Source organism: Phocoena phocoena, chromosome 20 (genome assembly GCF_963924675.1).
Source record: "Phocoena phocoena chromosome 20, mPhoPho1.1, whole genome shotgun sequence".
Lineage (NCBI taxonomy): Eukaryota > Metazoa > Chordata > Mammalia > Artiodactyla > Phocoenidae > Phocoena > Phocoena phocoena.
In genome coordinates, this window is record NC_089238.1 from 5,886,886 (window position 1) to 5,899,915 (window position 13,030).

Sequence of the window (13,030 nt, forward strand, 5' to 3'; positions counted from 1 at the left end):
ACTCTGGGGGTAGAAAGACTCAAGGACCATCGGGGGGGCCACGGACTGGAGGGAGGAGGCTAGGCCAGTGGACAGAGGAAGTCAAGGCCTGTGCTGGGGTCTGGCTGGTAGAAAGAAAGGGATGGAGCAGAGAGATTCAGGGGGCAGGAGGGGTGGGATCCAGAGACTGACAGCAGTGAGGGGAAGGAACAAGGGAGGAAGGCTCCCAGCATCCCTCTAGATGGCAGAGCCACACTGGAGATGGAGAATGCGGGAGGGTGGGGTTAGAGGGAAGACTCTACGTTTAGTGGGACATGGGGCATGTTAAGACCTGGGGGTTGAGGAGACACAGTTCTGGCTCTCAGGAGAGAGAACTGGGTGGAAGATAACCACTTGAGACTCGGCCCTGAGGGCAACAGGGGACCATGGAGAGCAGAGGGGGAGCAGGGTCAGACATGGGTATTTGAAGATGTAGGCAGGACAGAGTGGACCAGACGCCAGGAGGCTGGGGGCGGGGTGCTCTCTCAAAGGGCACCTGACCCTCCTCCAGGAAGTCTTCCTGACTTCACCTCCCCACCCCCCTCCACAAGTCTGTTACTAAGTTTCCAGCTGGGACTCCAGTCTCACCGTCTGCCCCCAGGGTGTGGGGAGTGCAGGGTTTACGCTGGGCCTCCCCTCAGACGGGACTAGCTGATGAGGACAAGTGGGGTGGGGTGGGTGTCTCAGCCATATTATCTGGGTGGGGGACCCTGGCACCTCCCACTGGATCTGACTCCCTTCCCCGCCCAGGAAGCTATCCGTCCTGTTGGACTCGTCTAGCCCGGGAGGAATGGGTGCAGGCCCTGGGTCTTGCCCCGGTTTCCTCACGGGTGCAGCTGGCACCATGGGCACCTCACGGGCTCTGCTGCTCTTCCTGCTGCTGGGTAAGCCCCCCACCCAGACCCTTGCCCACCATTTCCCTTTTCTGCAGCCCAGCAACTCCCTCCCTTCCTTTTCCTCTGCAGCCTCGGGAGTAAGGGTCCTCGCCCTCAAAGCCTCTTCAGGAATTCAGAGAACCAATCTCTCCTTGGACTCAGAAAGATCTTCCCAGGGCCCGGGTTTGAAAGTTCCCTCCATCAAACCCCCCAGCTGGAAATTTCCAGATCAGTCTCCAGATTCAAAAGCTGATATCCCTCATTCTGAAGGGTCTCCCGAGGTACTGAATTTGAAGGACGTGCCCAGGTCCTTCCGGTCCAGTGTTTCTGCTGAGGGCAAAAAGCCGAACCTGGACCCCTCCTCTGGAATCCCTGGTTCCAAAGTAGTTCCTCATGCCTCGGGTTCTCAAGTTCCTGCCCCAAACCCGAAGCCTTCCTCCTCTGTTAAGACCCCAGCTTCCAACAGGCAAGTCCCCAATACGAACGTCTCTGTGGAGACCCCAGTTTCAAAATTCTCCCCTGAGGATGAGGATCTTAAATTCTCTGCCCAGAGCCTGGATTCCAAAGTTCCCTCAGAGGCCCGCTCGGGGCCAACCTTATCCCCGCAAGTGGGGGGCCCTCTTGCGGTGCTGGTGGGGACCACAATCCAGCTCCCTCTGCTTCCAGTTCCTGGCCTTGGTCCCCCTTCCCCTCTGGTGGTTTGGCGCCAAGGTTCCAAGGTGCTGGCAGCAGGGGGCCTGGGGCCGGGGGCCCCTCTGATCAGCCTGGACCCCACGTACAAAGGCCGCCTACGATTTAACCAGACCCAAGGGAGTCTGGAACTGTCCTCTGCCCAGCTAGAGGATGCTGGGGTCTACACAGCCGAGGTCATCCGGGCCGGGATCTCCCGGCAGATACGGGAGTTCATTGTGCGTGTATATGGTAAGTGGGCCCTGAGGTCCAGAGTGCTGGCTGCAGGGGCTGCTGTGGGCAGATGACTGCTGTTCTGAGGATGTGTTTCCCGTCCCAGAGGAAGGGGTTCCTAGACAGGGGAGAGAGGACTTCTGGGCTGGAGGGAGGGAGAAGAGGAGCTGGGGGTCAAGACAGGTGCTTGAGGGAAATTGGACCTGGGGACCAAAACTCGGGCTAAGAGGAGGGCTAAGAGGGGGCCTCGGCTGGGGCGAAGTCCTGGGTGTAGGAGGTGGAGGGGGCTGGGGCTCCCTGGTCCTAAGGGACGAGGGGGCTGAGAACCGAGTCCTGAGTCCGTTCCCCCTCTCCCAGAGCCCGTGTCCAAGGTGTCGGTGAAGCCTGAGGCCCCGGAGACCGAGGAGGGGGCGGCGGAGCTCCGGCTGCGCTGTGTGGGGTGGAGGCCGGGTCGCGGGGAGCTGAGCTGGACCCGGGACGGACGCGTCCTGGGGGCAGCGGACCCTGCGGGAGTGGAGCCACCCCGGATCCGCGTAGAGGGCGACCAGCTGCTCATCGCGCGCCCTACGCGCAGCGACCACGCCCGGTACACCTGCCGCGTCCACAGCCCCTTCGGCCACGCGGAGGCCGCGACCAACGTCAGTGTTTTCTGTGAGTGCGGCGGTGCCTCCGGTCGGGGACAGGGATCTGAGGGCTCAGGCTCCTGGAGTCCCTGGGGAGGAGAGGGCTGGAGGTCCAGTCTCCGGAAATCCTGGCGGAGTCCCAGTTGACCCCGACTCTCGCGGTTCCGACCCCCTTCCTCCGCCTAGACGGCCCGGATCTGCCGGTCATCACTGTCTCCTCCGACCATGACGCCGACCCCGCCATCTTTGTCACCTTGGGCAGCAACGTGACCCTGCACTGCACCGCCGCCTCGCGGCCACCGGCCGACATCACATGGAGCCTGGCCGACCCGGCCGAGGCCGCGGTGCCCGCCGGCCCGCGCCTCCTTCTGCCCTCGGTCCGGACCGGCCACGGCGGCGACTATGCCTGTCTCGCTGCGAACCCGCGCACCGGCCACCGCCGCCGCTCGCTGCTCAGACTCCTTGTGGCGGGTGAGAGCGGCGGGGTGGATGGAGGGGCGGGGTCAGCCAGGAAAGGCAGAGATGCCCGGGAGAAGGGGCGGAACCAGCCCGGGAGAAGGGGCGGAACCAGCAAGGGGCTAGGATACCCGGGGGGGGGGGCATGGGCGGGGGGAAAGAGCGTGGTGGGGCGCGACCGGCAGGGAGGGGCGGAGATCCCAGTAGAAGGAACGGCGGGGGGGGGGGGATGCACAAGAGAAGGGGAGGAGCAAGGATGGCCAGGAGAGGGGGCAGGGCCAGCACTGAGAGGGCGGAGCTTCCTGGGGATGAAAGAGTAGTCAAGGAAAGGGACTAAGTTGCTTGGGCCAGTAAGTGGGATCAGCAAGAGAAAGAAGTTACCTGGGAAAGGGGGCAGGGTCACGAGAGAAAGGGGTGGAATCATTCTAGAAAGGGGCAGAGTCGTCTTAGAAAGGGGGCAGGGCCCACTAGGAATGGCAGGGATGTCCAGAAAAGGGGAGGGTTCAGTAGGAAGAGGCGACTCGTGGAGTAAGCAAAGAGGGGGGCCAGGGCTTCCCTGGTGGCGCAGTGGTTGAGAGTCCGCCTGCCGATGCAGGGGACACGGGTTCGTGCCCCGGTCCGGGAAGATCCCACATGCCGCGGAGCGACTGGGCCCGTGAGCCATGGCCGCTGAGCCTGCGCGTCCGGAGCCTGTGCTCCGCAACGGGAGAGGCCACAACAGTGAGAGGCCCGCGTACCGCAAAAAAAAAAAAAAAAGAGGGGGGCCAAAGTAACCTGGTAGAAGGGGTGGAGCTAGAAAAAAGGTCGGGGTTACGTTTGGAAGGACAGGGATCAGTGTGGGAGGATGAAGTTTCCTTCGGAAAGGGGGGCAGTCAGTGGGGCTGCGACTACCCACTTAGCCCAGGGGTTGCCGGGGAAAGGGAGCGGGGTCTGCAAGAGAAGGGGGCGGGGTCAGTGCCTACAGGGCGGGGCCAGGTGAAGAAGGGGTGGAGTGAACGCGCGAGAGGCGGGGCTAGAGGGGAGCTGGGAGAGAGCTGACTGACCCCTTGAGCTCTCCCTCCCCTCCACAGATCTGCCGCCCGGGTCCCCACAGTGCTCAGTCGAAGCGGGTCCTGGGGATCGCGTCCTCCTCTTCCGCTGCTCGTGGCCCGGCGGGGTCCCTGCCGCCTCCCTGCAGTTCCAGGGTCTCCCCAAAGGCGTCCAGGCGGGACCGGTGTCCTCGGTGCTCCTGGAGGCTGTCCCTGCCCACCCCCGGCTCAGCGGCGTCCCCGTCACCTGCCTTGCTCGCCACCTGATGACCACGCGCACCTGTAGTGTCACCCCGGGTGAGAGCTTCTTTCCTGTTTCCCGAGGAGGAGGGGCTGTTTCTTTGCTCCATTAGAACTTGAGAAAAGGGGACCTCCAACTACAGGAAGAGAGATTTCCTCTATCTTTAACCCTACAGAAGGCCGGAGGTTTTCCCTATACCTAAAGCAGGGGCGGGGCCAACATTTCTTTCCTGGACGGAGAGGGCTGACACTTTCCCACGTGTCCAGAGCAATACACGGTTGAGAATAATATGAGTTTCCCAGGCCAGGACCTGGCCTGTCTCTCGTACTTCCTAAGTCCTTGTTAAGGAAATCAGATGAATGAATGAGGGAGGGAGTGAAAGGGCAGATCTTCCTCTTTTGGCTAAGGTGCCCTGTTAGATTCATCAAAGGGCACAGGACTTGTTCTCTTTCTTGACTGGGTTTGTTCCACCCACAGAGGCCCCTCGAGAGGTGCTGTTGCATCCGGTGGTCGAGGAGACACAGTCAGGGAAGGTGGAGGTGGCGCTGCAGGTCTCTGGCTGTGGCCCCCCTTCTCGAGCATCTTGGGCCCGGGAAGGGCGGCCCCTGGCCTCCAGAGGCCACGGGCGACTGCTGCTCAGCCAGGATAGGCAGAAGCTCCTGATCGGCAACTTCAGCCTGAACTGGGACTTGGGAAATTACTCCGTGCTGTGCAGTGGGGCGCTGGGTGCTGGGACCGACAGGATCACCCTCACCGGTGAGCCCCATCCTTTCCCGGAACCCAGGTCCTCCAGCCCTCTCTTCTCTCAAACCCAGGAGACTGGGATTCCAGCCTGTTCCTCCCTCAGACCAAGGAGTCCAGGCCCTCAGTTCCCTCCTCCCTCAGACACAGAAATCTTGGTCCCTGGCCTCTGCCGACCGCAGACCCTAGAACTCCCACCCCCAGATCCCTGACCCGTCAGGGAATCCTGGACCCCAGTCACTTTTTCCATGAAACCCTCAGACCCAAGAGTTTGGGCCCCCAGTCCCTTTCTTTCTTAGACCCAGGAGTTGGGGTCTCCAGACCCTCTGCGCCTGGGACCTAGGAGTCCAGGCCCGTGGCCCCCTTTCCTCTCCCTGCTAGGACCCATGAATCCAACCCCCACCTTGATTCCACCCCCGCCCCCTCCCCAGGACCTTCTATCTCCTCATGGAGGCTGCAGAGAACCCGGGATGCAGCAGTGCTGACTTGGGATGTGGAGCGAGGGGCCCTGATTAGCAGTTTCCAGATCCAGGCCCAGGAGAGCCCTGACCTGAGCAGAGTCGCCACGTCCAAGGCCTGGACCTCCCTGCTCACCCTCGGACCTCGGGATCGCTCAGCTGTGGTGCCCCTCCTTCCTCAGAAGCCCCAGGTCTGGGTCTTTCGTATCCTGCCCACTCTGGGGCTCCAGCCAGGGACCCCATCCGAAAGCCGGGTCTACCGTGCCGGTGAGTTGGAGCCGCTGGGCTTCGTCCTGGGCTGAGAAGCCCTTCTCGTGGGCTTCCTCCTGTCAGTCTGTTTTGTTGGATCTTCCTTCTTTCTCTGTGTTAGTTTCCTGGGGTTGCTGTAATAAGGTACCATGAACTGTGTGGCTGGAAACAACAGAAGTGTATTCTCTCCTAACTCTGGAGGCCAGGAGTCTGAAATCAGGGTGTCTGCAGGGCCATGCTTTCTCCGAGGCTCTGCGTAGACTTCTTGCTTGCCTCCTTCTAGCTTCTGATGGTGACGGTCAATCCTTGGCACCACTCCAGTCTCTGCCCTCAGCTTCCCAGAGCCTCCTCCTCCCTGTGTGTGCCTCTGTCTTCTTTTTTTTTTTTTTTAATATAAATTTATTTATTTATTTGTTTTTATTTTTGGCTGCATTGGGTCTTCATTGCGGTGCACGGGCTTCTCGTTGCGGTGGCTTCTCTTGTTGCGGAGCATGGGCTCTAGGCGCGTGAGCTTCGGTAGTTGTGGCGCGCGGGTTTAGCTGCTCCGCGGCATGTGGGATCTTCCTGGCCCAGGGCTTGAACCCGTGTCCCCTGCATTGGCAGGCAGATTCTTAACCACTGTGCCACCAGGGAAGCCCCACCTCTGTCTTCTTGTAAGGATGCAAGTCATATCAGATTAGGGCCAACGCTCATGATCTCATCTCGACTTGATTGGTTGAATTGTGTCTCCCCCCCAAAGATACTGTAGTCCCCGTTTATCCTCGGTTTTGATTTCTGAGGTTTCAGTTACCGGGGGTCAACCGTGGTCTGAAAATATTACATGGAAAATTTCAGAAACAGGCGATTCGTTAAGTTTTAAATTGCGTGCCTGAGAAGCGTGATGAAATCTCACGCTGGCCCCCTCCATCCCACCTGGGATGTGAATCACACCTTTGTCCGGAGTATTCTGCCTGTTTGAAACTGTCTCAGTTATCAGCTCAACTGTCATGCTGTGTCAGTGCTTTCGTTCAGGTAACCCTTATTTTAGTAATGGTCCCAAAGCTCAAGAGTAGTGATGCTGGAAAAAGCATAGAATACGTAGGATTTTGTACTATCCGTGGTTTCAGGCGTCCACTGAGGGTCTTGGAATGTATCCCCTGAAGATAAGGGCAGGGGGAACTACTGCATACTGACGTCCTGACCCTCAGTACCCGTGAACGTGACCTTCTTTGGAAAAGAAGTCTCTGCATATTATCTTGATTACATCTGCAAAGACTCTATTTCCAAAGAAGGTCACGTTCACAGGTACGGAGGGTTAGGATATCACTGTATCTTTTTTGGGGAGACACAGTTCAACCAGCAACGCTCCCCAACTTCTAAGTATTGGATGTGTCAGCCCTCAGCCCTCTTCTCCACCTATATTTCTCCCCAGTGTGGCCTGTCCGCTCTCATCACCTTATATATCATTAATACTCAGATGACTCTCAAATGTCTGATCTCCAGCCCAGACCTCTGAACTCCAGACTTGAAAAGCCACCTCCCTGTTCGACATCTTCACTTTGGATGTCCAGCTGGCATTTCAGACTTTACATGTCCAAAATAGATCTCTTGAGGTTTTTTTTCTCCCAAACTACACCCTCCCCCCCACCCCCCACCAACTCTCCAGTCTTCCCATCCTGGGACAGGGCACCACCCACGTGCTGACATCACCTCCAACATCCCAAATACCAGCAGGGTCCCATCACTTCCTTCTGAAATGCTTTCCCAATCCACCCACTTCTTTCCATCACACTCCGGTCAGACACCACCATCCTCTCTTACCTGGACTGCAGCAGCCATTTACCTGGTCTCTATATGCCCCCTCTTGCCCTCTTACAATCCATTCTCCAGGTAGAAGCCGAAGTTACGCAAATCCGATCACGTTGTTGCCGCCTTGCTGAAAAGCCTTTCGTGCCTGGGCTCTGGCCCCTGTTAATCCCTCTGACTTCATCCTTGACCTCTTCCACCTTCATTCTGTGTCCTCCACCCACAGTTTTCATTGAACGCAGAAAACTCTTTCCTACCTCTGAGTCTTTGCATGTTCTGTTCGCCCTGCCTGGAACACCCTTCCCCCTGTTTAGCATGCCCGGCTCCTTACTCCCCAGGTCTCTGCTCAAATGTTCCTCAAGGACCTTCCTTCACCCACTTTTCTAAATGTGACCTCCCCTTCCGTTATTTCTATCGTAGCCCGTTTATTTTTTCTTCTGAGCACGATCTGAAATTATGTTATTTATTTGCACATGCGTTTCTGATTTCCCTCCTAAAATTAACCCTCACGATAGCAGGTATCTTGGTTTGCTCACCAATGGATCTTCACCACCTGGCAGAATGCCAGGCACACCACATTCGCTAAGGAAATGTTAAATGAATTGAAAGTGCTGGGGTCCCAGATTCCTGGGTTCTGACGGGGGGTTGAGGCAGGGGGCTCAGGAAACAGGTCCAGATTTGGCCCCTGCTCTCCTTATCCTCCTTCACTTGGTCTCTTCCAGGCCCCATCCTGGGCCCCGGGGCCATCGCTGGCATCGTCCTGGGCTCCCTACTGGGCCTGGGACTCCTGGCAGCACTTCTCATCCTGGGCATCTGCTATCTGTGCCACTTTCAAGGTGAGTGAGTGACCGAGTGGTAGGTTCCCTACAAAGAGTCCCATTGGTTCAGCATCTGAACCAATCAGCAGCAGTTACCTCATCCAACCTGCCTTCCTACCTCCATATCAGCCAATCAGAGTAAGGCTCCACCTCTCAGCCCAGTTCCCCTCGCCATTGACTGCGTGGGGGGTGTCAGAGCAGCCAGTCAACTGTTTCTATTTCTCTTCCTCCTCCCTTTCCCAGGAGAGACTCTTAACAGAAAGAAGCATACGCCCAGGTTGACCCCTGTATTCACCGTACCGGAAAATAAGATGCAGAGCGTGACCCCAGAGCGGACCCCACAGCCTCTGCCCCTCAAAGTTCCTCTGGAGGACCCTAGCCCAACCAGGGCCCACCCAGTGAGTGTGGGTGCCCCAGTGTCCTGGAATGGGGGTGGAACTTTTTGTGTTTTAGTCAGGCAAAGGAGATGGTTTGAGTTCTCTTCCTCCAGCTTTTCTTATTGGTTTACAAAATTGGTAGATTTTCCCTGTCTTTTTTTCTTCTTTTTTAATATATAAAAGTTGGACAGGACTTCCCATCCAATTTTTATACATATTAAAAGAAGTGCGAAATTCCAACCCCCCCTCCCAAATGAAGGAAAACGCCTTCATTCTTTTCCATAAAAATTGGCAAAACTTCCATTTTCTCTCCGAAGTGGGATAGAACGTCTTCTTCCCCATAAAATTTGGGTTGTTGCATGTCTTATCTCTCCCAAGGGTGGCTAGCCATTTCTTCCTCCTCGCAAACGGAGGGAACTCAGCTAATTTTGGAATGGTGCGAGCTAGCTCTAGAAAAGGGTGAGTTATGTCACATCCGGGGTAACCCCTGAAGTTGTCCCCCTTCCCTCCCTTCTCTTCCAGGCCTCTGGTCCGAGGACAGTCAACTCTCCACGTGGGGACCCCAAGATTGCTCGGGCAGCCACGCAGGTGTGACCAGGACTAGTGGCCTGCTCTGCGCAGGACTTTTGGGGCGGGACTTCCTGTTTTACCCCAGCAGCCGTAGGGGACCTCCTGTCCTGTTGTGACTGAAGGTTGGACCCGTAAAGTGGGACTTCCTGTCTCCTTCTCTCAGCGCAGAAGACTCGCCTTGTATTTGTGCTGCTAAGGAGGTGGGACTCCTGGGCTAGGAGAGACTCCTGCTGACCTAACAGTGTGGCTTGTACAACCTCCGAGCAGTCGAGGACCTGTGGCCGACTGGCAGGGCTTGCTGTGCTGCCCCGAGCTGGAGAGGGCGGCCTGCCTCCATTCTCTAGAAAGGTCTTCCTATGTCAACGTTTGCCTGCTTCAGGCCACGCTCCATCCAGCTCCCGGGGTCTTCATCTTCGGTCAGATCGCGTTCCTCTTCTCTTTAAGCCCTTCTATCGGTCAGATCGCGTTCCTCTTCTCTTTAAGCCCTTCTATGGCTGCCCGTTGCCCTTCAGATATTGTCCAAACTCCTCATCATGACCTTCAAAGTCTTGTGGTTTGGCCTCTGTCAGCCTCTCTGACCTTCCCGTCCAGAAGTTTCACCCCTGCTTCTCTCCACCGTACTTAAGTTTGCCTCCAGGCCTTTGCTCCCGGAGCGTACTGCACCTGGAGCAACACTCTTTGCTCTATGTCATTCATTTTTTTTGCGGTACGCGGGCCTCTCACCGCTGTGGCCTCTCCCGCTGCGGAGCACAGGCTCCGGACGCACAGGCTCAGCGGCCATAGCTCACGGGCTCAGCCGCTCTGCGGCACGTGGGATCTTCCCGGACCGGGGCACGAACCCGTGTCCCCTGCATCGGCAGGCGGCCTCTCAACCACTGCGCCACGAGGGAAGCCCTATGTCATTCATTTTTCAAGTGTAAAGGTAACCGTTACCATCTTAGAGGACCCTTCCCTAACCCATGACCCTAGCGTGCCTCAGTCATGGGTTTAGGTCTCAGAGGCCCTGAAACACCTGCTCCCCGTATTTAAACACATAACTATCTGTTTAGCCTCCGACCCCCTCTTAACTGGGAGCTCCACGAAGGTGGAGACCGTGTCATTGTCCTCAGCACTTAACACAGAGTTTGGTACACAGCAGGCCATCCATATTTGTTGACTGATCAAATATTTGGGGCCAGTGAAGGACTGGGCTTGCTGCTACCATCCCCAGCAGGATGGCTTCCTTTTCCACCTGGGTTTCTCATTGGAAATTTAAGGAGTGCATCAGTGAAGATTCTTTTGGCTGTAAGTAACAAAATAAATGATGGCAAGAGATGGAGGTAGGTGGTTTCAGGCTGACTCAGCCACTTAGTGACCCCACCAAGTACCTGGGCACTTTGTGTCCTTCTGCTCTGCCCCCCTCAGTGGGTCAGCATATTGTCTCACGTAGCAAGATGGCTGCTGCAGCTCACATCTTCACGCAACTGTATCTGACGACAAAAGGAAGGGAGCAGCATTCCTCTCCTCTCATGAGTGGGGGGAAAAATTTCCTGGAAGCCTAACAGTAAACTTCCCTTATGTCTCATTGAACAAAAACTGGCCACATCATTGCAAGGGAGGCTGGGAAACCAAATATCTCAGCCTGTATCGTGGGAGGTGGGCAAAGAGGAAACTGGCAACAACTAAAGTATAGGCAACCAGCATCTGTCTCAAGGAAGGAAAGGATTCTGGTTAAAGATCGGGGTGGAAGAGGCCTTTAGGAAATACAGTCCTTGGGTCTTTTTACAAAGGTGGTGGCTGGGGTCCTGGATACCTGGACTCTCTCTACATCTGTATCAGCTAGAATTTTCATTTCCATTTTAATCACTAGAAACAGAAAACCTAACATGAGTTGGCTTAAACATACATGGGACGTTATTGCTTATGTAAGTGAATGTGGGCATCGGGTAAGTTTTGATCCACTTGCTCCAGTGATGTCATATGGACCCAGTTTCTCTAGACCTTCCACTCTGCCTTCCATAGTGTTTCTATCGTTCTCAGGCTCCACGTGCTGTCTTCCCCACCATGGCGATCCCCATAGACCCAAGATCTCTCTGTGCGATGGGGAGAAGGAGCCCTGCAGATCCAGACCTCACGCCATGGGGCCACGTGCTGCAGCAGAAGAGCATGTCTTCTTAGGACATCCACACAGCTCTGGCGTTCACTCTCTCAGTAGCCTGGCTGGGTCATGTGCCCACCTCTGAACCAGTCACAGTGGGAAACGGGCTATGCTGGGTGGCTTAAGCCAATCGTGCCACCTCTGCAAATGGGTCAACTGCAAATCTACCAGAGAGAAAAGGGAGGGCAGGAGTGATGCTGGGGAGGTACCACCCGTGACCACACCTCTCTGCCCTCCACTCACCCATATCCTTCGTGACATGGACACCTGCAGGCGGAGGCTTTGGAAAAAGGCGTTTATTGGTGTGGTGGTCTCAACACTCCCCATGACTTGGAACACACGGCCCCCAGGGCCCCCCGCCCCCCCTCCCTTGCACCCCTCCCCCTGCCCCCCCCCCCGTCCCCCGGACCCTGGGAATGGAAGACAATGTGGGATGGGGTCCACGCCCCCGTCTGAGGTACAGTCACTGCTCCTTGCCCCTCTGCCCCTGCTCTGCCCTCTCTCCCCGTCCCAAGCTCTGGGGGGTGTAGTTCAGGGTGGGTGTTTATAGAGGGTCTCCCGGGAGTTGGAGCTGGTGACGTGGCATCTTGGTCTGGGCTCAGGACTGTGGGATGCCTCTCTCTCCCCCACCTTGTGTGACGTGGTGTGCCAGGGCGGGGTGTTCCTACAATCAGAGCTGAAGTTACAGCCTCAGAGCCCCTTCCTGATAACAGTTGCCCATCCTGGGGGGAACTACAGCTGGTCGCCAGCTACAGGACAGCTGGAGCCGGGGGGGCTATTGCTGGTCACAGTCGCTGGTGTGTGTGTGTGTGTGTGTGTGTGTGTGTGTGAGTGTGTGTGAGGGTGGTCAGGTCAGCCTTTAGGAGGTTCAGCCGGTGGAGAGGCCAGGGAGTGGTAGCCCAGCAAGCCCACACCTGTGGGCCGGCTGCAGCTGGTTGGCGCTGCAGGTGGTCGAGGGGAGTGGGGGCAGGGTAGGGCAAAGCACTGAGACACACAGGTGGCAACAGGCACCAGCCTGACATTTGGATGGAAGCACCGATTGGCCCAGGAGGGGGCCAGAAAGTCCAGGGTGGGGAGGGACAGGAAAAGTGGGAAGGTCTCAGGCCGCTGAGCCAGTGATGGGGCCTCCGGCTCCAGGCAGCCAGCCGGCTGACAGCAGGGAGGCCCAGAGCCAAGATGGAGATCGTGCACCTGCTCACAGAGGCTGAGTGACAGCTTGACAGACAAGCGTGATGGCCCTGCCCACTCCCAACCTGCCCAGGAGACAGCCTTTCAACAGGGTGGGGAGCGGGTGGTGTGAATGCATATATTGGGAAAGTAGGGAGCCTGGAAAACCTCTCCTCACAGCTTCTGGCACGAAGCCCCCATACCTACCTCAAGCCAGAGGTGAGAGACAGCAAGGTTGGGGGCAGTGGATGTGCGGGGTGTTGAGGAGGGAAGAGTGCTGAGCTCCCTTTCCCACCCATTCATACACACACACGCACACACGCGCGTGCAGGCTCACGCTCACACCCACTACACACACGCGATCCAGTTGACAGCCTGAGCTAAGAGACGGGTGTGGGGTGGCCGGGGATGGGTCACAATCGGAAAGGTGAACAGTGGCGAGAATGGCTGTAGAAAGATGCATAATTTTGCATTATCCCTCACAGTGATGGGTTCTGTAAAGATCTTTCCTCCTTCTCTTCCTTTTCCTCTTAGAGCTCCTCTGCTCCCTCGAGACCCGCGGCGCTTGTTCCCCCTTCTCCTCT

At 57.0% G+C, this 13,030-nt stretch overlaps 1 protein-coding gene across 1 annotated transcript; it reads left to right on the forward strand.

Moving 5' to 3' along the window:
• Nucleotides 1–862: 862 nt before the first annotated feature.
• Nucleotides 863–12,491, forward strand: VSIG10L (V-set and immunoglobulin domain containing 10 like). Its single transcript, XM_065899097.1, has 11 exons — nt 863–902; nt 984–1,814; nt 2,154–2,447; nt 2,606–2,890; nt 3,946–4,200; nt 4,622–4,900; nt 5,317–5,610; nt 8,100–8,213; nt 8,439–8,593; nt 9,095–9,160; nt 12,417–12,491. The coding sequence occupies exons 1-11, from the start codon at nt 863–865 to the stop codon at nt 12,489–12,491; spliced, it is 2,688 nt and encodes an 895-aa protein (XP_065755169.1).
• The last annotated feature ends 539 nt before the right edge of the window (nt 12,492–13,030 follow it).

Excerpts from the sequence above, each read along its gene's own strand:
- VSIG10L (XM_065899097.1), top strand. The coding sequence starts at position 863 with ATGGGCACCTCACGGGCTCTGCTGCTCTTCCTGCTGCTGG. Across the intron at positions 4,901-5,316 it reads CGACAGGATCACCCTCACCG|GACCTTCTATCTCCTCATGG; the intron begins GTGAGCCCCATC and ends CCCCCTCCCCAG. Across the intron at positions 8,214-8,438 it reads CTATCTGTGCCACTTTCAAG|GAGAGACTCTTAACAGAAAG; the intron begins GTGAGTGAGTGA and ends TCCCTTTCCCAG.